General features: G+C 42.8%; 1 protein-coding gene across 9 annotated transcripts in view; it reads left to right on the top strand.

Moving 5' to 3' along the window:
* Positions 1-26,022, top strand: part of LOC132395819 (protein phosphatase PTC7 homolog) — a 143,415-nt gene that overhangs the window by 13,618 nt on the left and 103,775 nt on the right. For 8 of the 9 annotated variants that reach the window (XR_009512756.1, XR_009512757.1, XR_009512758.1 and 5 more), the window contains exon 2: positions 11,554-11,733. The exons of the other annotated variant lie outside the window; for it this stretch is intronic. Coding sequence is in view for 4 of the 8 variants with exons in the window: in XM_059972906.1 (XP_059828889.1) it covers positions 11,554-11,733 (180 nt within the window). In the remaining 4 variants the exon portion in view is untranslated. The remainder of the gene's footprint in view (positions 1-11,553; positions 11,734-26,022) is intronic. 9 annotated transcript variants of the gene reach the window in all.

Genomic DNA, 26,022 nt, shown 5'->3' with positions numbered 1-26,022 from the left:
GATCGCCACAACAAAACTAAATCCAGACTTTGATGCGCTGGCTAAAAAGGGAGACCAACAACACTGTTCCCACTGAAATTAAAAATAAGTTTCTTCGTTGTGTTATGTAAAAAATGCATTTGAAAATATTTTTTTCAATAAGCCTTACATGTTACATGTCATTTCTGTTAAGTGATGGACATGAGTAGTGCGCAGGTGCACGTACATTCTCAAAATAAAAAAAATGTGCTCCAGATCAAATAACGCGCTCCGCATACTGGCGCGCTGTCACTGTTCTGTCTTTGTGCTGGCCGTTGTTGAGTTTTGGCACAGGGGACAATTGAATAAGAAGGAGCAGGACAAGTAGACCTGCATCTCCTACCGTTTTTGAAATAAAGACAGTCAGGAGGAGAGTGATGATGATAATATCTTGAAGGATAACAGCATTTTCAGTGCTTTAAAATAATAACTGTTACTACTAAAAAAAACTATTTCATTTAATTTTCAGTGTTTTAAAAGTCATTTCAATAAATAGCTAAATACCATGGGACTTCTAAGACAGATATTTTGTTGTAATGCATTTGTTCATTTTCAATTGAAATTAAAGCACATGTTTTCTACATATCCCATGATATTTTATTTTCTCTTATGAGGTGTATTACCAAAACACTCCATCCATCTGCTCCTGGTCCTGTCAAATTTTAGAACCCTTTGTGGCCCACAAGTCAAAAAGTTTGCCCACCCCTGGGTTAATTAGTAATTGGCATCTTGATACATTTTCTCAGCCAGATATTGATAGTGAAACTTGTGAAAGAGCGGGGAAGTTGGACAGTGCTATGATATCCGCTGAGTGTCTGTAACCAGTATAATTACTAATATAAATTAACACAATTTGTGGATTTGTCATAAAAGCTTTGGGAAAGCTAAGGGGTGTCAAAGCACTATATGAATGAAACTAATCTCATCTGCAAGAACGACGAATCAGCATACAGAGAGGAGGTGCAGCGGCTAACGGACTGGTGCAGAGCCAACAACCTGTCTCTGAATGTGAACAAAACAAAAGAGATGGTTGTTCACTTCAGGAGGGCAGGGAGTGACCACTCTCTGCTGAACATCAGCTCCTTGGTAAAGATCGTTATGAGCACCAAATTTCTTGGTGTTCACCTGGCGGAGAATCTTAACTGGTCCCTCAACACCAGCTCCATAGCAAAGAAAGCCCAGCATTGTCTCTACTTTCTGCGAAGGCTGAGGAAAGTCCATCTCCCACCCCACTATCCTCATCACATTCTACAGGGGTTGTATTGAGAGCATCCTGAGCAGCTGCATCATTGCCTGGTTCGGAAATTGCACCATCTGGGATCGCAAGACTCTGCAGCGGATAGTGAGGTCAGCTGAGAAGATCATCAAGGTCTCTCTTCCCGCCATTACGGACATTTGCACTACACGCTGCATCCGCAAAGCGAACAGCATTATGAAGGACCCCACACACCCCTCATACAAACTCTTCTCCCTCCTGCCCTCTGGAAAAAGGCACCGAAGCATTCAGGCTCTCACAACCAGACTATGTAACAGTTTCTTCCCCCAAGTCATCAGACTCCTCAATACCCAGAGCCTGGACTGACACCAACTTACTACCCTCTTCCGTGCCTATTGTCTTGTTTATTGTAACGCCTGAACTATTTTGTGCACTTTTGCAGTCCTAAGTAGGTCTGTAGTCTAGTGTAGTTTTTTGTGTTGTTTTACGTAGTTCAGTATAGCTTTTGTTTAGCACCATGGTCCTGAAAAAACGTCATCTTGTTTTTACTGTGTACTGTACCAGTAGTTATGGTCAAAATGACAATAAAAAGTGAGTTGAGTTTACTTGGCTTGACTTGAGTCGTGGTTGAAAGAAGATTACACTCCAAGAATCCACGTTGTATATGGAAATATGGAAGGTAGGTGGCTCTGTTGGTTAAAAAAAATGGAAATCAAATTCTTAGAAAGAAGGCACAGGATCGGAAGATATAGAATCCTTGTGGGTAGAGTTAAGAAACTGCAAGGGTAAAATGACCCTGATGGGTGTTATGTACAGGCCTGCGAACAGTGGCCTGGATGTGGGTGCAAATTACAATGGGAAAAGGCATGTGAAAAGGGAACTGTTGTGATGGTCATGGGGGATTTCAATGTGCAGGTGGATTGGGGGAAAGTCTGGTTGGTGCTGGATCCCAAGAGAGAGTTTGTAGAATGCCTATGAGTTAGCTTTTTAGAGCAGCTTGTGGTTGAGCCCACTAGGGAAAAGGCAATTCTAGATTGTTGTGTTGTGATTAGGGAGCTGAAGGTGACAGTGATTATAATATGATGGAATTCACCCTGTGGTTTGAGAGGGTGAAGCAAAAATCAGATGTATCAGTGGAGTAACTTTATACTCAGCAGTTGTGGCATGGCTTGAAAAATGTCTCCTGTTATAAAGTTAAATTAAGTGACAGCAGGGCTTTATTTCTAGATGAGTTCACCGCTTGCTTTGACCGTGAAAATATCGAGGAACCATCACGAACTCGACATCCCCTGATGATCCTAAGAACTCAGGCTCTGAGGCTGATGTGCGAGCAACCTTTAGGAGGGAGAACCCACAAAAAGCATCTGGCCTAGATGAGATAACTGGCCAAGTACTAAATGATCAACTGGCTGAAGTGTTCACTGAGGTTTTTAACCTCTTGCTTCAGCTTGTGAGGTACCCACCTGCTTTAAGCATGTTTCAATGCTGTATAATTGCCCAAGAAAAGCATGGTGACCTACCTCAATGACTGTTGCCCAGTAGCACTTGCATTCATGGAGATGAAGTGTTTTGGGAAGTTGGTGATAAAACATATCAACAATTGCCTGAGAAGCAACTTGGATCATCTCCAGTTTTCCTAGTGGAGCAACAGGTCCACAGCAGGTGCTATTCCGTTGGCTCTTCACAATCGTGGAACATCTGGATACAAAGATGCATACATCAGAATGCTCTTCATGGACTACAGTTCTGCATTCAATACGATCACCCCCTCAATTAATTAATAAGCTTCAAGATCTTGGACTCAATACCTCTTTGTACAATTGGATCCTTGACTTCCTCATTTGCAAACCCCAGTCAGTTCAGATTGACACCAAAATCTCCACCATGATCTCCATCAGCACAGGTGCACCTCAAGGCTGTATATTTAGCGCCCTGCTCTACACTTATGTCTGTGGGGCATATAGGAGGGAGATTGAAAATCTGGCTAAGTGGTGCCACAACAAAAACCTGAGCTGATTATGGACTTCATGAGAAGGAAATCCAAGGTCATGAGCCAGTTCGCATCAGAGGTGGAGAGGGTCAGCAACTTTAAATTCCTCGATGTTAATTGTTTGAAGGACCTATCCTAGGCTCTTTACAAAGAATTACAAAAAAAGCATGACCACACCTCTATTTCCTTAGGAATTTGTGGAGATTCGGCTTGACATCTGAAACGTTGACAGACTTCTACAGATGTTTAGTGGAGAGAATATTGACTAGCTGCATAACAGCCTGGTATGGAAACACCTACCTTGAATGGAAAATCCACTAATGTAGTGGATGCTGCCCAGTCCATCATATGGCCCAGTTCCAACCATTGAGTACATTTGCATGAAATGCTGTTACAGGAAAGCAGCATCCATCATCAAGGACTCCCAACCACCCAGGCCACGCTCTCTTCTCTCTGCTGCCATTACGAAGAAGGTAAAGAAGCCTCAGGATTCACAGCGTTGGATTCAGGAATAGTTGTTACCCTTTAACCTCAGGCTCTTCAACCAAAGGGGATAACTTCCCTCAACTTCACTTGGCGCATCATTCCCACAAGCATTGGAGTCACTTTCAATGATTCTTCATCTCTTGTTCTGGATATTCATTGCTTGTTTATTTATTATTATTTCTTCCTTTTTGTATTTACACAGTTTGTTGTCTTCTGCACTCCGATTGAACACCCAAGTCAGGAAGTCTTCATTGATTCTGTAATGGTTATTATTCTATAGACTTACTGAGTATGCTCACAAGAAAATGAAATTTGGAGTTGTATATAGTGACATCTGTACTTTGTAGATAAATTTACTTTGAACTTAAAGTTAACTAGAGTTATAAGAGAGGAGCTAGCTGAAGTTGATTGGAAGTGGATACTACCAGGGATGACAGCAGAGCAGCGATGGCTGGAGTTTCTGAGATCAATTCGGAGGTCATATGAAATAGCAAAATTTACTTTGAGGAGGCTCGACAATTGAACATAAACATAGAATATAGAGATGTACCGCACATTACAGGCCCTTTGGCCCATGATGTTGTGTCTGACATGTAACCTAGTCTAGAAACTGCCTAGAATTTCCCTAGCACATAGCCCTCTATTTTTCTAAGCTCCATGTATGGCATTATGGACAAACCTAATGAGTATTTTGCATCAGTTGCAAATGTCACTTCAGTTTTGAAAAGGAGGGGGGCAAAAGACAGAAAATTAGAGGTTAATTAGTCTGATGTCAGTGGTGGGGAAGATGTTGGAGTCCATTATTAATGATGAGGTTTCAGGATACTTGGAGGCATATGATTAAAAGGAAATTTTTACATGCCAAATCTTTTAGAATTCTTTGAGGGAAATAATGGATAGGAATGACAAAGGAGAGACAGAGGATGTTGTTCACATGGATTTTCAGAAGGTATTTGACAAGGTGCAGCATATGAGGCTGCTAAACAAGATAAGAGCCGATGGTACAGCAAGGATACCAGCATGGATAGATTAGCTGACTGGCAGGTGGCAAAGAATGGGAATAAAGGGGGTGTTTTCTAGTTTGCTGGTCAGTGTTGGGACCACTTTTTATGTTATAAGTCAATGATCTTGATGACGGAATTGAGGGATTTGTGACTAAGTTTGTGGATGATACAAAAATAGATGGAGGGCAGGAAGAAGCAGGGAGTCTGCAGTAGGATTTAGACAGAGAATGGGCAAAGCAGAGACAGGTGGAATACAGTGTAGGGAAGTGTATAGTCATGAACTTTGTAGAAAGAATAAAGGCATAGACTATTTTCTAAATGAGGAAATTAAGAAATCAGAGGTGCAAAAGGATTTGGAGGTCCTCGTACAGGAAGGCAAATACAATGTTAGCATTCAGTTTAAAGGACTAGCATAGAAAAGCAAGGATGTAATGCTGAGTCTTTATGAGGCATTGGTTAGATTGTACTTGGAATATGATGAGCAGTTTTACTTACTTTACTTTATTGTCATCAAACAATTGATACTAGAGTGTACAATCATCACAGTGATATTTGTTTCTGCGCTTCGTGCTCCCTGAAGTACAAATTGAAGTAAGTATAATAAAAATTTAAATTATAAATCATAATTAGAAAATAGAAAAGGGAAAGTAAGGTAGTGCAAGTCAGGTCCAGATATTTGGAAGGTACGGCCCAGATCAGGGTCAGGATCTGTTCAGCAGTCTTATCACAGTTGGAAGGAAGCTGTTCCCAAATCTGACCGTATGAATCTTTATGCTCCTGAACCTTCTCCTAGACGGAAGTGGGACAAAAAGTGTGTTGGCTGGGTGGGTCTTGTTTTTGATTATCCTGGTAGCACTGCTCTGACAGCGTGCAGTGTAAAATGAGTCCAAGGATGGAAGATTGGTTTGTGTGATGTGCTGGGCTACGTTCACAATCTTCTGCAGCTTCTTCCGGTCTTGGACAGGACAACTTCCATACCAGGTTGTGATGCACCCTCGAAGAATGCTTTCTACGGTGCACCTATAAAAATTAGTGAGGGTTTTAGGCGACAGGGTAAATTTCTTCAGCTTTCTCAGGAAGTAAAGGTGCTGGTAGGCCTTCTTGGCAGTGGACTCTGCTTGGTTAGACCAAGTCAGGTCATTTGTGATATTCACCCCGAGGAAATTAAAGCTTTTGACCTGTTCCACCTGCGCACCACTGATGTAAATGGGGTTGTGCGGTCCGCTACACCTTCTGAAGTCAACAACCAATTCCTTCATCTTGCTGACGTTGAGGGATAGGTTATTGTTATTTATAGGTTATTGTTTTGGGTTCCTTATCTAAGAAGGGATGTGTTGGCATTGGAGAGGGTCCAGAAGAGGTTCACATAAATGATCCTGAGAATGAAAGGGTTAATGTATCAAATCAAATGAAGTTTAATTGCCATTCAAACCATACATAGATACTGCCAATTGAGACCGTTGCTCTGGCGCCAAGGTGCAAAAATACGTGCATTCAAAATAGCGAGAAAACAAAGAACATAGTCACGTAAGGCAACATATTTTTAGTCCAAGACCTTGAGTCATGAGTCATGCAAATTGATTGACCTTCGCAGTCCAGCCTGTAAATCCACCAATCCAACTCTGGAGGGCAGCACTGATGAGCGAGGCCACCCCCAACCGAACACAGATGCCATGCTACAATGTAAGTCTGTGGCTTAAGGCCTAGTACATGCTACAACAGAGGCGACACTGCTGTCTCACTTCCTGTCTCGTCACCAAACAAGGCAAGCAGGCCTGGGGCAATCAATGTCCAACAGGATCTTGTGATCGCAAAAGAAACGTCCAAGACAGTCACGGTTTCACTACAGGCCACCTTCGCGCCAACTCGAAAGCATCAACTGCATGGTCTGCACCCAGGTCAGCTCTTCTGAATCCAATCCTGCTCTTCCTGCGGCCTGACTGAAATTCCTCGGCCCGACTGGTGCGACGCGCCATCTCTGAACCGCCTGCCGGTTCTAATGACACTCCTGGCAGCTACTCCGAACAATGAGCAGCTCACTGATGTGTAAACTTGTTGGACACATAGTCATTGGAGTTAAGAATAGTCTTACTATGTATAGAAACACATTTAACAAAGAAGCAAACGCCTTTGGTTGGCTTCAGAGAGGCTGTTGAATGTATGCTTATAGGAGTGGAGAGAAAGGATCAGCCATGATTGAATGGCGGAGTAGACCAGTCTTGATGGGCCAAATGGCCTAATTCTGCTCCTATGTCTTACAGTCTACCTGCCGCCATCTTACTGGAAGTCTTGTGAGCTTGTTATGAGCATTTGATTGCTTGGGGCCTGTACTCGTTGAAGTTTAGAATAATAAGAGGGGATCTAATTGAAACCTGCTGAATATTGAAAGGCCTAGAGAGAGTGGACATGGAGAGGATGTTTCCTATAGTGAATGAGTCTAGGACCACAGGGCACAGTCTCAATGCAAAGGTGTTTCTTTTGGAATAGAGATGAGGAGGAATTTCTTTAGCCAAACGTTGATGAATTTGTGTAACTCATTACCCTGGATGGCTTTGGTGGTTGATAGCTTATTGATTAGTAAGGGTCTCATAGGTTATGGAGAGAATGCAGGAGATTGGGGTTGAGAGGGATAATGGAATCTGCCATGGTGGAATGACAAGAGCAGAGTCCATGTTCCTATGGTTCCATGACAGGAGGCTGGATAGTTGGGGGATGGACTCAGATTCTGTGACTGTGAGTGAAACTCTGGGAATGCTACATTGCTTCCAGGTGCTAAGGCTAAAGATGCCTCTGAGAAGTTACAGAACATTCTCAAAGGGGTGGGCAGCCAGAGATTTGGTACTCATTAGTTGCAAAGACATGGGTAGAAAAACGGGTTCTACAGAATGACTAACAGACGTAAAATGCTGGAGGAACTCAACAAGTCATGTAGCATCTATGAGGGGATTAAACAGTTGGTGTTTCAGACTGAAACTTTTCTTCAGGACTGGAAAGGAAGGGGCCAGAAGCCAGAATAAGATTTGGGAGGGGAATTAATACAAGTTGGCAGGTGTGCGGGAAGTTGGGTGGGGGAGAGAGATGGAGCAGCAAGCTCGACGAGGTAAGGAGCGGAAGGAGGAGGAAACAATAAGAGAACAGTGGGACATGGAAGAGAGAGGAGTAGTGGAACCAGGGAGTGGTGATAGCCAGGTGAGGAGAAGGGAGGAGTGAGAGGGGATGGAAAGAGGATGAAGGGGAAAAATTACTGGAAGATAGATTAATTACATTCTTGCTGTCAGGTTGGAGGCTATACAGATGGAATATGAGGTGTTGCTCCTCCGACATGAGTTTGGCTTCAACATGACGAGCCCATGGACAGCTACATCAGAATAGGAAATTACATTGAAATGGGTAGCTACTGAGAGACCCTTTTTTTTTTGTGGCAGACAAAGTGAAGATGCTTGACAAAGTGGCCCCTAATCTTCTTTGTGTTTCACTGATGTTCATGAGATCATACTGGGAGCACTGGAAACAGTATATGACCCCAACAGACATGCTGGTAAATTGAATATTTGGGCTGTTGAATGATGATGAGGCAAGAGCAGTAGGGGCAAAAAGAGCCATCAAACACTTCTCATCTGTAATCCCTTTTATTCCTGAGATCATTCTCATGAACCTTATCTGGACCCTCTCCAATATCAGCACATCATTTCTTAGATATGGGGCCCAAAATGACCAGAATACTCTGAGAGTGGCCTGACCAATGCCTTATAAAATCCCAGAATTACATTCTTGTTTTTTATATTCTAGTTCTTTTAAAATGAATGCTAAGATTAAATCTTCTTTCCTTACCACTGCCTCAGCTTGCAAGTTAACTTTCAGGAAATCCTGCACAAGGACTCCCCAGGTTCTCTCGCACTTCTTTTCTGCCATTACTGAAAATGATATGCTGTACGTGGAGGCTCAATGTGCGGGAAATGGAAGAAATACAGGTGGGGGATCAATCATGGTTGGAACAGAAACCCTTTGCCTTCCACCTATCACCTCTCAGCTTCTCACTTCATTCTCGCCAGTGTCTTCACTGTGATGCCTTTTACATGTACGTCCTTATCATATATTTAATTGGCAATCAACATAGGTCTTTGCTCTGGCCATTGTGTCACAGTAGTGACAGCCTCCAGTCCAAGAAACTTTGATCATCACTACTGATGACAAATATTCTTTTGAAGACCTTTCTTACCTCTTGGGGCTGCTGACTTTTAAAGGACCTGTTCTCACCCAAGTCACCTTTTTAATATTAATATGCCTGTAGAATCTCTTGGGCTTTTTCTGTCAGATTCACCTCATACCCCTTTCTTGCCCTCTTGATTTTCCTCTTGGAGCACTCTTACACATCTTGTAGTCTTGGACGAATTCACTTGTTTCAGATTCCAGAAACTCAAATGTACTGTTTGTATGCCTCCTTTTTCCTGGCCACGTCTTAATATCTCTTTTTAATTAGGGTATCCTGAAGCTGCTAGCTTTGCCCTTTACATCAAACTTACCTTGTTTAAGTAAAATCATCAAAAGGGTTATTTATCAGTAACTTAATAGCATTTTGGCATGAAGCAACTGTATATGTTTTCCAGTCTGGACAACACCATAACACAGCCAAGGTTTTAAATGATGTCAGCTTAAACCATGATGATGGTAACATTTCTTATGACATAATTCACAATGGCATGTTACTGGACGGACTGGAAGATTTGGTGGGACTTTCTGGTACAGTCCTAAAGTGGTTTAAAGTGTAATTACAGGACATGTAATGCCATCAGAAAATCTTGTTCTTGCCCACAGAACCCATTCCCATAACTTACAAATCCCCTAACTAGAGTGTGCCTCGGAGTTGCAGAGGCTGACCAATGACAGAGACTGGACTACTGTTACTCCCCTCCCCCACAATATCCAAAGTGATTTGCCTGTTGTTGTGTATGGCACTGGTATCAATCCAGAGATTACTGCCCTGGTGGTCCTGCTTTTCACCTTTCTACCTAGCTCCCTAAAATCTCTCTTCAGACCTCCTCACCTTTTCTACCAATGTCATTGGTGCCAATATGTACCAAGACTTCTAGCTGCTCACACTCCCCCTTCAGAATGCTGTGGACCCAGACTGATGCATCCTGACCCTGGCACCTGGGAGGGAACATACCTTCCAGGTGTCTTTATCGCTTCCGTAGAATCTCATCACTATTCGTCTAACTATGGAATCTCCTATCGCTACTGCAGTCCTCTTCACCTCTTCTCTTTCTCTTTCTCTAGAGACCTGGTCACTATGGCTGTGCTCGGAAGGTTGCCCCCTAAACGGTATCCAAAATGGTACCCCTGTTGTTCAGGAAGTATATCTGTGAGGCCGGTGTTTTGTACTGGGTGTTGGATGTAGGATGTCCAGGAGACTCCCATCCTCCCGGAAGGTCACTTCTGCGTCAGGTGTGTCGAGCTGCAGCTCCTTGGGGACCGTATTAGGGAACTGGAGATGCAGCTCAATGACCTCTGTCTCATCAGGGAAAGTGAGTATGTGATAGAGAGGAGCTACAGGCAAGTAGTCACACCGAGACCTCGGGAGACAGATAAGTGGGTAATAGTCAAGAAAGGAAAGGGCAAGAGTCAGATACTAGAGAGTACCTCTGTGGCTGTCCCCCTTAACAATAAGTGTTGCTTGGAAGTAGGTACAGAAGAGATGTTGCTTGGAAGGAAGTACAGAAGAGATGTTAGGGGTAAGTTTTTTACGCAGGGAATGGTGTGTGCGTGGAATGGGCTGCTGGTGACTGTGGAGGAGGTGGAAACGATAGGGTCTTTTAAGAGACTCCTGGATGGCTACATGGAGCTTAGAAAAATAAAGGGCTATGGGTAAAGCCTAGGTAGTTCTAAGGTAGGAACATATTCGGCACAGTGTTGTGGGCCAAAGGGCCTCTATTCTGCTATAGGTTTTCTATGTTTCTATATTTTGCCTGATCATCTTTTGAAAAGCTCCTAAGCTAATAACTTTGACCAAGGTGTGCCTTCTTTCCTTAATATCTTTAGTAGCACATTCTTTTGATAAAACTGCAAAGGAGCTGTTTCCAAGCTACATTTACAAGGAGCAACTAAAAGGAGCACTGTCTGAGGAAAGTAGCAATCATCATCAAATACCACCAATACTCAAGAAGGTTGTACAAGACCCTCAGGACCCACACTACCAGATTCAGGAAAAGTTATTACCCCTCAGCCATCAGGCTCTTGAACCTGAGGGGATAACTTCACTCAACTTCAATCACCACACCACTGAATAGTTCCCACAACCTATGTTCTCACCTTCAAGGACTCCTCATTTTATGTTTTTGATATTTATTGCTTATTCATTTATTATTATTATTTTGTTTGTTTTGTTTTTGCACAGTTTATTGCATTTTGCACATTGGTTGTTTCCCACCTTGTGTGTGGTTTTTCATTGAATCTTTCTTTGTATTTACTGTGAATGCCCATAAGAAAATGAATCTCAAGATTGTATAGGGTGACATTATGTACTTTGATAATAAATTTACCTTGAACTTGCACTTTGAAAGCTGTGAAATTTTTCTTCATAAGTGCAATAGAGATTTCCATTCTACTTACTATGTCCCTGTTTTTAAGTTGCATTTAATTCATAGAATAATAGTTTGAAGGAGGCTTATAACTTAGTTTATTATGGTTCTTAATGCATTTGCAAAGGCCTAGATGGATTCCATTTCAGATGGAAAGTTTGCTGGACTGAGTGCTCTGTGCTTCTGTCTGCTTTCCTAAAAACATTGGTCCAGTCACAAGTCTTAGTGAATCAATTTTTCGATGTTCTATTTTTGTTGCAGGAGTTGCAGATGGTGTTGGAGGATGGTGGGATTATGGTGTGGATCCATCTCAGTTTTCCACTACGCTGATGCAAACTTGTGAGCGGCTTGTTCAAGAAGGACTGTTTGTTCCCAGTAACCCAGTGGGCATCCTGATGGCCAGTTACAAAGAAATGCTTCAGAATAAGGTTCCATTATTGGGTTAGTGGAAGATTTGTTTTTTTGTACTGTGAAGGAAACCTGGCTGAATAAATTCCTAAATGTTTGCATGTATTAAAAAACGAATTCAGAAAATGGAGTTTTATTCAGGTGCATTCAGTTGTGGAGTTGTATACTGTTTAATGGCATATGAACATTGAGATTTAATGTAATGTAGTTTATTAACATTATTACTAACCCCATTTCCAGAAAAGTTGGGATATTTTCCAAAATGCAATAAAAACAAAAATCTGTGATATCTTAATTCACGTGAACCTTTATTTAACTGACAAAAGTACAAAGAAAAGATTTTCAATAGTTTTACTGACCAACTTAATTGTATTTTGTAAATATACACAAATTTAGAATTTGATGGCTGCAACACACTCAACAGAGGCATGTTTATCATTATGTTACATCACCTTTCCTTTTGGAACTGAGGATACTAATTGTAGTAGATTTGCAATTGGAAGTTTTGTCCATTCTTGCTTGATATAAGACTTCAGCTGCTCAACAGTCCGTGGTCTCCGTTGTCTGATTCTCCTCTTGATGATGCGCCATACATTTTCAATAGGATATAGATCTGGACTGAGAGCACTCGCTCTCGGTGTCTACAAAGCCACGCTGTTGTAGCCCATGCAGAATGTGGTCTGGCATTGTCCTGTTGAAATAAGCATGGACGTCCTGGGAAGAGACGTCGCCTTGATGGCAACATATGTCTCTCTAAAATCCTAATATACGCCTCAGAGTCAATGGTACCTTCACATACATGCAACTCGCTCATGCCATGGGCACTGATGCGCCCCCATACCATCACAGATGCTGGCTTTTGCACCTTTCGCTGATAACAATCAGGATGGTCGTTTTCATCTTTGGGACGGAGAACTTGATGCCCGTTTTTTCCGAGAACTAGCTGAAATGTGGACTCATCTGACCACAGCACACGGTTCCACAGTCTTTCGGTCCATCTGAGATGAGCTCGGGCCCAGAGAACTCGCCGGTATTTCTGTATAGAGTTGATGTATGGTTTCCTCCTTGTGTAATACAGTTTCAAGTTGCATTTCTGGATGCAGCGACGGACTGTGTTAAGTGACAATGGTTTTCCAAAGTACTCCCGAGCCCAGGTGGCTATAATTGTCACAGTAACATGACGGTTTCTTAGGCAGTGCCTCCTGAGGGCTCGAAGATCACGCGCATTCAACAGTGGTTTTCGACCTTGCCCTTTCCGCACTGAGATGTCTCTGAATTCTCTGAATCTTTTCACAATATTATGTACTGTAGATGTTCAAAGACCTAAATTCTCTGCAATCTTGCGTTGGGAAATGTTCCCTTTGAACTGACTAACAATTCTCTCACAAATTTTGGCACAAAGGGGTGAGCCACGACACATCCTTGCTTGCAAAGACTGAGCCTTTGATGGATGCTACTTTTATACCCAGTCATGATACCTCACCTGCTACCAATTAGCCTGCTTAATGTGGGGTCTTCCAAACCGGTGTTACTTGAATATTCTGTGCACTTTTCAATCTTATTTTAACTCTGTCCCAACTTTGAGTGTGTTGCAGCCATCAAATTCTAAATTTGTGTATATTTACAAAATACAATTAAGTTGGTCGGTAAAACCATTGAAAATTTTTTTCTTTGTACTTTTGTCCGTTAAATAAGGGTTCACGTGAATTAACATCACAGATTTTTGTTTTTATTGCATTTTGGAAAATATCCCAATTTTTCTGGAAATGGGGTTTGTAGTAGTCAGTAGTTCCTTCATTGTGGTTGTTATAGAGTTGGCTGGTTAAACTAGAACAAGAACTAGAACTGGTTACCTGATGGTGTCATTTTGGAAATTTGCTGATCCAGTTTACCACATTAATACCCAGATCGTTCATATAGATTATAAACAACACCAGACGCAGCTCCGATCATGCAGCATGCCACTAGTCTAAAGCCTCCAATCAGGGAGGCAACCATCTACCACTACTCTCTGGCTTCTCCTGCAAAGCCAGATTAACCCAATTTACTACCTATTGTTAAATGACTTGCTAAAGTACATGTAGACATAATATTCTGCCTTGCATTCATCAGCTTTCCTGGTAAAGTTCTTTAAAAAAATCTCTGTGCATGGTAAATCATGTTTAACCAATCTTACAAAGCCATGTTGACTATCCCAAATTAGTCCCCATCAGGATGAAGGGTCTTGGCCTGAAACATCATCTGTTTACTCTTTTCCATAAATACTGCGTGGTCTGTTGAGTTATTCCAGTATTTTGTGTTATTGCTTGGATTTCCAGCATCTGCAGATTTTCTCTCGTTTGTTGGTCCCTGTTTATCCAAATATTTTATATCTGGTCTCTTAGCATATCTTCCAATAACTTGCTTTCTACTGACATCAGACTCACTGGCTTATCATTTCCTGGCTTATTCATAGAGTGTTGCTTAAGCAAGGGAACAAAATTAGATATCCTTCAAACCTCCGGCACTTCACCTACGGATGTTATAAGTATCTCTGCCAGAGCCCCTGCAAGTTTTGCACTAGTGTCCCATAAGGTCTGAGGGAACCCTTGTCAGATCCTGGGAATTTCTCCACCCTATTTTGCCACAAGGCAGGAAACAACTTTTCTTTTGTAATCTGCATATGGTCCACAGCCTCACCGCTGTTTTGCCTCACTTCTATAGTTTACATTTTCATCTCCTGAGTAAAATACAAATGCAAAAAAATCCATTTAAGATGTCCCCCATCTCATTCAGCTGACCACTGTGTTCTTCCAGAGGACCAATTTTATCCCTTGCTATTCTCTATATATCTATAGAAGCCCTTAGATTCTTCTTCATCTTGTGTGCTAGAGTAACTTTATGCCTTCTTTTAGCCCTCCTGATTTCCTTTTTAAGTATTCTCTTGCATTTCTTATACTCATCTGTTCCTTCCTGACTATATTTGCTATGCACTTCCTTTTTCTTAATCAATCCTCAATATTTCTCGAACACCAAGGTTCCATAAACTTGTTATCCTCGCCTTTTGTTATGACAGGTTTATACAAACCCTGTATTCTCAAAATTTCACTTTTGAAGGCCTCCCACTTACTAAGTGCACCTTTGCCAGAAAACAACCTGTCCCAATCCACACTTGCCAGATCCTTTCTGATAACGTCAAAATTTGTTTTCCTTCAATTTAGAATCTCAACCTGAGGACTGCACCTATTTGCCCTTGAAGCAAATGGCAGTATGATTACTAGATGCAAAGTGCTCTCCTAGTCTCATTCACGTTCTTGTTGGAACCTCTCTGTACCGATTAAGGACACTTCCTGAACACATTTGATAAGCTGTCCCATCGGGCTCTTTTACAGCACAGGGATTCCATACAATATACAGTCGGCCCTCCTTATCCGCGGGGGATTGGTTCCGGGACCCCCTGCGGATACCAAAAAACGCGGATGCGCAAGTCCCTTATTTAACCTGTCCCAGTGCGGTGGTCTTTAGGACCCAGCAGAACCCTGGACTTTATTTAACATGTCTCAGTGCGATGGACATTAGGACCTTGTGGCGCATCTCTGAATCCGCAGTGTTTCTGTTCACAAAAATAATCATGATCACGATTGAAAATAAGGTGGAAGTAATAACGCGATCGGAAAGAGGTGAAATGACATCGGTCATTGGAAAAGCATTAGGCTACATTTGGTCAACGATCGGCACAATCTTAATGGAGCATGTGAAAGGCCCTGCCCCGATGAAAGCTACAATTATTACTAAGCAACGCAATGGTTTAATTATTGAAATACTTATGTTTCTTAAGTGTTTTATATGCATAGAAAGGTGAAATATGTACTATATACTAAGAAAAACATTTGACTAACTGACGCTAAATAATACCAGATGTACCTGTTCCGACTTCAAAACTGTCTTAAAGACGGACTCAGGAATGGAACTCATTCATAACCCGGGGACTGCCTGTACTTTTAAGTTATTTCTAGATTACTTATAATACCTAATACAATGTAAATACTATGTAAATAATCGTTATACTGTATTGTTTAGGGAATAATGACAAGAAAAAAATAGTCTGTATATGCTCAAACAATGAGTGCTGGAGAGAGAACTTGCGGGTTTTCCCGATCTGCAGTTTGTTGAATCCACACATGCAGAATCCACGGATAAGGAAGGCTGACTGTATGTAAACTTAACATCACTTACTGTCTTTCAGTATTTTTATAAATTACTTACCAACAAATGACTTGCAGTTGCCTGGGTTATAGAACACAGCACAGCACAACCTAATCTGAAGATCAATCTAATGAATCCCTCCTACATAGCCCTCCATTTTTCTGTCATCCATGTGCCTATCTAAGATTTTCTTAAATGCCCCTAATAAACCTGCTTCTACGACCATGCCTGGAAGGACATTCCATGCACTCACCACTCTGTGTAGAAAAGCTTACCACTGATAACCCCTCTTCCTGCAATCATCTTAAATTTTGACTCCTTGTATTGACATTTCCAACTTGGGAAGAAGACTCTTGATTGTCCTCTTATCATCTGTACATCACTATCAAATTGCCTCTCATCCTCCTTCACTCCAAAGAGAAAAACCTTAGTTTGCTCAGCCTATCATTTAAGACATGTTCTCTAATCCAGGCAGCATCCTGTTAAATTTTATCTTCAGCTTCTCTAAAGCTTCTACATCCATCCTATAATGAGGTGACCAGAACTGATCACGATAACCAGGGTTTTATAGAGCTGCAAATTTACCTCACGGCTCTTGTGCTCAAACTAATGATGGCCAGCACACCACTGGCTGTCTTAACTACCTTATCAAGTTGCTCAGCAACTTTGAAGGATATCTCTGTTTAATTGGCACTCAAAGGGCTTCAATTAGCAGCTAGGTCAAAAAGTAGATTTATAAATTAATTGATCTAAGTGTTAGAGAGGAAATCATAAATAGGAGATTCTGCAGGTGCTGGAAATCTTGAACAACACACACAAAATGCTGGAGGAACTCAGCAAATCAGGCAGTATCCATGGAGAGGAATAAACAGTCAATGTACACAGTCCTGCGAAGTATCTCTGCCCAAAATGTTGACTTTTTATTGAGATCAGACAGCATCTGTGAAGAAGAACCAATCAAACTTTTGGATTAGTTACCTTTACTTTTCAGATGGAAGTTCATTGGCTGAAACATCAATTATTGTTTTTCTCTTTCCACTTTTGCTGCCTTACTTGCTGAGTGTTTCTGGTGCATTTGCTTGCATTGTACAGTGGAGCGCTCTCTTCAGTTACCTGATGAATTAACTGTAGAACTTTGGCCAGGAGCAGATGTCATCAGATGGTGCCCAACCTTTATAGAGTGTTTCAACCCTTAACCATTACACTCTCCAATGGCCAAGTCACTACCCATCTGCTCCTGACTTCCAGCTCAATTCCTCTTTGGCCTGCACCATATCCAGCAAGAGGCTCTTTCTATTTCCTCCCACTTCCTGTGAGCTGCTTGGTTCTTACTCTTTTCATCTTGGCCCAATGCAGACAGCAAACTCTATGCTGACATTGCTGGGATGTTGCTACAGCTGATGTCCACAGGGAATAGCCATATCTGCCATCCTTTGTCCCTGCACTCCTGGACTATTTCAGGGCCTTCTTCTCACGTGCTTCCTTGCATCCTACCTCCCATGGTAACATGAGCTCCACCAGGACGACTTTCTTCTATTCAGTGGACTGTAGTACATTGTCTGCTTGAAGTGTGGTTTGCATCATAGTTGTGTATCATGTTTCCAGCATTTAAAATGTTGCTTTTATATTTGGATGATAGTAAAAAAAAAGCTCAATTATTGATCAAGCCACCCATTGACTTTTATGTGTTGTCTTTGAAGACGATCTCCAAATGGATTCTATCCTTCGTTATAGTAAACAAAATATTCATTTTGTGACAAATTACATTAAGTAAGATACTGTTATAGTGAATGTTTTTTAAATAAATGTTTGCTAACCAGGGAAGAGCTGGCATGGTTTTATCAAAATACAATAAAGTTGCAGAAAGATGAATATTATTATGCATAATTCTTCTTGTAATAAAGGCCAATGTATCATTTACCTTCTGTATCTCATGTTGGCTTTAAGTAAATTGAGTACAAGTAGTCATACTTTTCTTTGAGTATTGAATCTTCTCATTCCCACTCCATTAAAAAAAAACTCAGCATTTATTTGCTCCCCAGTGGATGACGTCATGGTTTTCCCATCTTATGTGGTTTCCCACTCATTTAGACTTTAAGAGCATAAGACATATGAAAAGGATTAGGTTGTTTGGCCATCGAGTCTGCTCTGCCATTCAATTATTGCTGATTTATTATCCCCCTCAACACCATTCCTCTGCCTTCTCCCCATAACCTTTGATGTCCTTACTAATCAGGTACCTATTAATTTCCATGTTAAACATACCCAATGACTTGCATAGAACATAGAAATCGACAACACATTACAGGCCCTTCGGCCCACAATGTTGTGCTATGTAACCTACTCTAGAAACTTCCTAGCATTACCCTATTGCATAGCCCTTTATTTTTCTAAGCTCCATGTACCTATCTAAGAGTCTCTTAAAAGGCCCTATTGTATCCATAGCCATTATGTCAATGACTTAGGTTCCATAGCCATTTGAGGCAATGAATTCCACAACAGTTGAAAGTGTGATATTTGGTCCACCAAGTTATGAATATCTGAATCCAGCCATTAGTCCCTGTCATTCCCTTCTAGACACAGCATATCCACCTCCGATGAACTAGTTTTATTTCCTTTCTTCAGTAGCCCATTGTGTTTAATAAAAAAAACTTTCCTTGTAAATCACCTTGTAACCTTGAGGTCATTGGTTGTAGGAACATCTTAGTGATGGGGCAAGTGAGTTTAGTTATCCCCTTTTATTCAAGAGTCTCATGGTTGAGGATTAGTAACTGTTCTTGAACCTCCTGAGGCTCTTGTACCTTCTACCTGATGGCAGCTGCAAGAAGAGAGCATGACCTGGGTTGTAGGGATCTCTGATGATGGATGCTGCTTTCTTATACCAGTGTTTCATGTAGATGTGCTCAATGGTTGGCAGGGCTTTACCCACGATGCACTGGACCATATCTATTACCCTCTGTTGGATTTTCTGTTCAACAGGATTGTGTTTCCATAACAGGCCATGATGCAGCTAGTCAATATACTCTCCACTATACTTCTGTAGAAGTATGTCAAAGTTTTGGATTCATGCTGAATCTCCGCAGACTCCTAAGAAAGTAAAGGTGCTGCTGTACTTTCTTTGCAATTGGATGCTTGCTGGGTCTAGGATAGGTCCTCTGAAATAGTAACACTCAGGAATTTAAAACTGCTAGCGCTCTCCACCTCTGGTCCTCTGATGAGGACTTGCTCATGGACCACTCTCCTGAAGTCTATAATTAACTCCTTAGTGTGAGCTACTCATAAGAATTCTGCAAACACTGCATAGACCATTACAGCATAGGAACAGGCCCTCTGGCCATGATGTCTGTCCCGACCACAGTGCCAATCCAAGCTAATCAAATCTCCCTGCACATGGTCTATATCACTCATGGTCCATACTTTGTTGTCTTTCTAACTGTTAGCAGCCTTATGTGGCATCTTGTCAAGGGCCTTCTGAAAATTTAAGTACACAACATTCCCTGTTTCTCTTTCGTCTATCCTGCTTGATATTTCCTCCAGGAATTCCAACAGATTTGTCAGGCAAGATATTCCCTGAAGGAAACCATGCTGCCTTTGGCCTATTTTATAATGTGCCTCAAAGTACCCAGAAACCTCATCCTTAACAATCGACTCCAACATCGTCCCAATCACTGAGGTCTGTCTAACTGGTCTATAATTTTCCTTTCTTCTGTCTCCCTCCCTTTTGAAGAGTGGAATGAAGTTTGCAATTTTTCAATCATCCAGAGCCATGCCAGAATCTATTGATTCTTGAAAGATCATTGCTAATGCCTCCACAACCTCTTTCAGAACTCTAGGTTGTAGTACGTCTTTTCCAGGTGACTTATATACCTTTTGACCTTTCAGTTTCCAAAGCACCTTCTCCCTAGTAATAGTAACTGCACTCATTTCTGCCCCTGATACTCTCGAACTTTGGCATACTGCTAGAGTCTTCGATAGTGAAGACTGATGTTAAATACTTATTCAGTTTGTACGCCATTTCCATGTCCACTGACAACCTCTCCGGTGTCGATTTCCAGTGGTCCAATATCTACTCTTGTCTCTCCTTCATTTTTAACATATCTGGAAAACTTTTGGTATCCTGTTTTAATATTATTGGCTAGCTTATTTTCCTATTTCATTTCTTTCCTCCCCCCCCCCCCCCCCCCCCCCAGCACCACCCCGTATCACTTTTTTAGTTGCCTTCTGTTGGGTTTTAAAATTTTCCCAATCCTTTAACTTCCTACTAATCTTTGGCTCTTCTATATACCTTCTCATTTTGCTTTTATGTTGGCTTTGACTTGCCTTGCCAGCCACAGTTGCATCATCCCCCTTTTAGAACACCACTATTTCTTTGGGATGTATATATCTTGCGCCTTTCAAATTGCTACCAGAAACTCCAGCCATTGCTGCTCTGCCATCATCCCTGCTAGTGTCCCCTTTCAATCAACTTTGGCTTGCCCCTCTCTCATGCCTGTGTAGTTCCCTTTACTGATTCATCCGACTTTTAGCTTCTGCCTTTCAAATTGCAGGGTGAATGGTATCATATTATGATCACTGTCTCCTAGGGCTTCCTTTACCTTAAGCTCCCTTTTTACACAATACCAAATCGGGAATAGCTGAGCCCCTAGTAGGTTTTCAAATCCAAGCTGCTTTTAAAAAGCCACCTTGTATGCAATCTACAAAATCTCTCACTTGGGATCCAGCACCAAACTGATTTGACTAATTGAGCTGCATATTGAAATCTGCTGTAACTATCGTTTGATGTGCCTTTCCTGTCTCCTTTTGTAATTTGTAGCCCATGTCCTGGCTACTCTTCGAAGGCCTGTATTTAACTCCCTGTAGGGTCTTTTTACCATTCCAGTTTGTTACCACTACCCACAAGGATTCCACATATTACAATCCTATGTCACCTCTTTCTAAGGATTCTATTTTATATTTTAAAGAACAAAGAACAATACAGCACAGTACAGCAACAACACACAAAATGCTGGTGGAACACAGCAGGCCAAGCAGCATCTATAGGCCCCACACACAGTACAGGCCACTCAGCCAACAATGTTGTGCCGACCCTTAGCTCCTGCCCCCCCCCCCCCCCCCCCATATCACCCTCCGCCTTAAATTCCTCCATATACCTGTCTAGTAGTCTCTTAAATTTCACTGGTGTATCTGCCTCCTCCACAGACTCAGGGCAGTGCATTCCTTGCACCAACCACTCTCTGAGTAAAAAAAAACCTTCCTCTAATATCCCCCTTAAACTTCCCACCCCGTACCTTAAAGCCATGTCCTCTTGTATTGAGCAGAGGTGCCCTGGGGAAGAGGCGCTGGCTGTCCACTCTGTCTATTCCTCTTAATATCTTGTACACCTCTATCATGTCTCCTCTCATCCTCCTTCTCTCCAAAGAGTAAAGCCCCAGCTCCCTAAATCTCTGATCATAATTCATACTCTCTAAACCAGGCAGCATCCTGGTAAATCTCCTCAGTACCCTTTCCAATGCTTCCACATCCTTCCTATAGTGAGGCAACCAAAACTGGACACAGTACTCCAAGTGTGGCTTAACCAAAGTTTTATAGAGCTGCATCATTATCCTACAACTCTTAAACTGTATCCCTCGACTTATGAAAGCTAACATTCCATAAGCTTTCTTAACCACCCTATCTACCTGTGAGGCAACTTTCAGGGATCTGTGGACATGTGCCCCCAGATCCCTCTGCTCTTCTACACTACCAAGTATCCTGCCATTTACTTTGTACTCTGCTTTGGAGTTTGTCCTTCCAAAGTGTACCACCTCACACTTCTCCAGGTTGAACTCCATCTGCCACTTCTGAGCCCACTTCTGCATCCTATCAATGTCTCTATGCAATCTTCAACAATCCTCTACACTATCCAGAACACCACCAACCTTTGTGTTGTCTGCAAACTTGCCAACCTACCCTTCTACCCCCACAACCAGGTCGTTATTAAAAATCACGAAAAGTAGAGGTTCCAGAACCAATCCTTTTGGGACACCACTAGACACAACCCTTCAATCTGAATGTACTCCCTCCACCACGACTCTCTGCTTTCAGCAGGCAAGCCAATTCTGAAGCCACCTGGCCAAACTTCCCTGGATCCCATGCCTTCTGACTTTCTGAATAAGCCTACTGTGTGGAACCTTGTCAAATGCCTTACTAAAATCCATGTATATCACATCCACTGCACTACCCTCATCTATATGCCTGGTCACCTCCTCAAAGAACTCTATCAGGCTTGTTAGACATGATCTGCCCTTCACAAAGCCATGTTGACTGTCCTTGATCAGACCATGATTCTCTAAATGCCCATAGATTCTGACTCTAAGAATCTTTTCCAACAGCTTTCCCACCACAGATGTAAGGCTCACTGGTCTATAATTACCCAGACTATCCCTACTACCTTTTTTGAACAATGGGACACCATTTGCCTCCCTCCAATCCTCCGGTACCATTCCAGTGGACAACGAGGACATAAAGATCCTGGCCAGAGGCTCAGCAATCTCGTCCCTCACCTCGTGGAGCAGCCTGGAGAATATTCTGTCCTAATGTATCTTAACAACTCCAACACCTCTTCTCCCTTAATATCAACATGCTCCAGAACATCAACCTCACTCATATTGTCCTCACCATCATCAAGTTCCCTCTCATTGGTGAATACCAAAGAGAATTTATTGACCTCGCTCACTTTCATAGCCTCCAGGCACCTCTACCCACTCTCATCTCTAATCGGTCCTATCTTCACTCCTGCCAACGTTTTGTTCTTCACGTGATTGAAGAATACCTTTGGGTTTTCCTTTACCCTACTCGCCAAGGCCTTCTCATGCCCTCTTCTTGCCCCTTCTTAAGCTCCATTCTTTCTACCCTATGTTCCTCAATAGACTCATCTGATCCTTGCTCCCTAAACTTATGTACATTGCCTTCTTCCATCTGACTTGATTCTCCACCTCACTTGTCACCCATGGTTCCTTCATCCTACCATTCTTTATCTTCCTCACCGGGACAAATTTATTCCTAACATCCTGCAAGAGATCCCTAAACATCCACCATATGTCCATAGTACATTTCCCTGAAAAAACATCAACCCAATTCACACCCGCAAGTTCTGGCCTTATAGCCTCATAATTTGCCCTTCCCCAATTAAAAATTTTCCTGTCCTCTCTGATTCTATCCTTTACCATGATAATGCTAAAGGTCAGGGAGCGGTGATCATTGTCCCCCAGATGCTCATCCACTGACAGATCTGTGACCTGACCCGGTTCGTTACCTAATACTAGATCTAGTATGGCATTCCCCTAGTCGGCCTGTCAACATACTGTGACAGGAATCCATCCAGGACACACTTAACAAACTCTGCCCCGTCTAAACCATTGGAACTAATCAGGTGCCGATCAATATTAGGGAAGTTAAAGTCACTCATGATAACAACCCTGTTATTTTTGCACCTTTCCAAAATCTGCATCCCAATCTGCTCCTCGGTAACTCTGCTGCTACCAGGGGGCCTATAGAATACCCCCAGTAGAGTAACTGCTCCCTTCCTGTTCCTGACTTCTACCCATACTGACTCAAAAGAGGATCCTGCTACATTACCCACCCTTTCTGTAGCTGTAATAGTATCCTTGACCAGTACTGCCATCCCTCCTCCCCTTCTCCCCCCTCCCTCTCTATCCCTTTTAAAACACTGAAATCCAGGAATATTGAGAATCCATTCCTGCCCTGGTGCCGGCCAAGTCTCTGTAATGGCCACTACATCATAATTCCATGTATGTATCCAAGCTCTCAGTTCATCACCTTTGTTCCTGATGCTTCTTGCATTGAAGTACATGCACTTTAGCCCTTCTACCTTACTACCTTTACACCCTTTATTCTGTTTCTCTTTCCTCAAAGCCTCTTTATATGCTAGATCTGGCTTTACTCCATGGACTATATTTTCAGCTCTCTCATGACCTTTATCCTCCTCCACCTCAGAATTTGCTCTAACACTCTGGTTCCCCTCCCCCTGCAAATCTATTTTAAAGCCCCGGAGCAGCACTAGCAAACCTTCCTGCAAGGATGTTAGTCCCCCTCCAGTTCAGGTGCAACCCATCCCTTCGGAACAAGGTCCAATTGTCCAGAAACATGAAGCCCTCCCTCCTGCACCAATTCCTTAGCCATGTATTTAGCTGCATTATCTTCCTATTTCTGACATCACCAGCACATAGCACAGGTAGCAATCCTGCAGGTCCTGTCCTTCAACTTTGCACCTAACCCCCTAAGTTTTTTTTTGCAGGACTTCCTCCTTCTTCCTACCCATGTCATTAGTCCCTACATGAACCAGGACATCTAGCTGCTCACCCTCCCTCTTGAGAATACTGAGAACTCGATCTGAGATATCGCGGACCCTGGCACCAGGGAGGCAACAGACCATCTGGGATTTTTGATCTCTTCCACAGAACCTCCTATCTGTCCCCCTAACTATCGAATCCCCTATCACAAAGTACACTGCAGATGCTGAGGTCAAATCAACACATACAAACAGGCTGGATGAACTCAGCAGGTCGAGCAGCATCCGTTGAAATGAGCAGTCAACGTTTCGGGCCGAGACCCTTCATCAGGACTGAAGAAGGAGGAGGCAGAGGCCCCATAAAGAAGGTGGGGGGAGGGGGAAGGTGCAGGTGAAAAACCAATCAGAGGAAAGATCAAGGGGTGGGGGAGTGGAAGCAGGGAGGGGATAGGCAGGAGAGGAGAAGAAAGAATGAAAGGGGAAAGCACTATGGGTAGTAGAAGAAGGCAGAATCATGAGAGAGGTGATAAGCAGTTAGAAGACAAAGTATACTGCAGATGCTGTGGTCAGATCAAGACGTACAAACAAGCTGGATGAACTCAGCAGGTTGGGCAACATCCGTTGAAAGAAGCAGTCAATGTTTCGGGTCGAGACCCTTCGTCAGGACTGAAGAAGGAGGGGGCAGGGGCCCTATAAAGAAGATGGGGGGGGAGGGTGGAAAACCAGTCAGAGGAAAGATCAAAGGGTGGGGAAGGGGATGCGCAGGAGAGGTGAAGAAGGAATGTAAGGGGAAAGCACTATGGGTAGTAGAAGAAGGCAGAGTCATGAGAGGTGATAGGCATCTAGAAGAGGAGACAGAGTGAAGGTGGGATGGGGGAAGGGAGAGGGAGGGAATTACTGGAAGTTGGAGAATTCGATGTTCATACCAAGGGGTTGGAGACTACCCAGATGGTATATGAGATGTTGTTTCTCCAACCTGAGTTTGGCCTCATCATGGCAGTAGAGGAGGCCATGTATGGACATATCTAAATGGGAATGTAAAGGAAAGTTAAAGTGAGTGGCAACTGGGAGATCCTGTCTGTTGTGGCGGATGGAGCGGAGGTGCTCGATGAAGTGGTCCCCCAATCTGTGTTGGGTCTCGCCGATGTAGAGGAGGCCGCACCGGATGCAATAGATGACCCCAACAGACTCACAAGTGAAGTGTTGCCTCATCTGGAAGGACTGTTTGGGGCCCTGAATGGTGGTAAGAGAGGAGGTGTGGGGACAGGGATAAGTACCAGGTGGGAGATCTGTGGGGAGGAACGTGTGGACCAGGCAGTCGCGGAGGGAACGATTCCTGCAAAAAGCAGAGAGGGGTAGAGAGGGAAAGATGTGGTTAGTGGTGGGGTCCTGTTGAAGGTGGCAGAAGTTGTGGAGGATAATATGCTGGATCCGGAGGCTGGTGGAGTGATAGGTGAGGATGAGGGGAACATGGTCCCTGTTGTGGTGACAGGACAATGGGGTGAGCGCCGAAGTGCGGGAAATGGGGGAGATGCGGGTGAGGGCATCATTGATGACGGCAGAAGGGAAGCCACGATTCTTAAAGAAAAAGGACATTTGGGATGTCCTGGAACGGAAAGCTTCATCCTGGGAGCAGATGCGGCGGAGACGGAGGAACTGGGAATAGGGAATAGAATTTTTGCAGTTGGCAGGGTGGGAAGAGGTATAATCAAGCTAGTTATGGGAGTCAGTGGGTTTATAGAAGATTTCCTTCACATTCCCATTCGGATATGTCCATACATGGCCTCCTCTACTGCCATGATGAGGCCAAACTTTGGTTGGAGGAACAACATCTCATATACCATCTG

The sequence above is a fragment of the Hypanus sabinus genome, chromosome 6, assembly GCF_030144855.1.
Source record: "Hypanus sabinus isolate sHypSab1 chromosome 6, sHypSab1.hap1, whole genome shotgun sequence".
NCBI lineage: Eukaryota > Metazoa > Chordata > Chondrichthyes > Myliobatiformes > Dasyatidae > Hypanus > Hypanus sabinus.
This window is presented reverse-complemented; position numbering and strand designations above follow the sequence as displayed.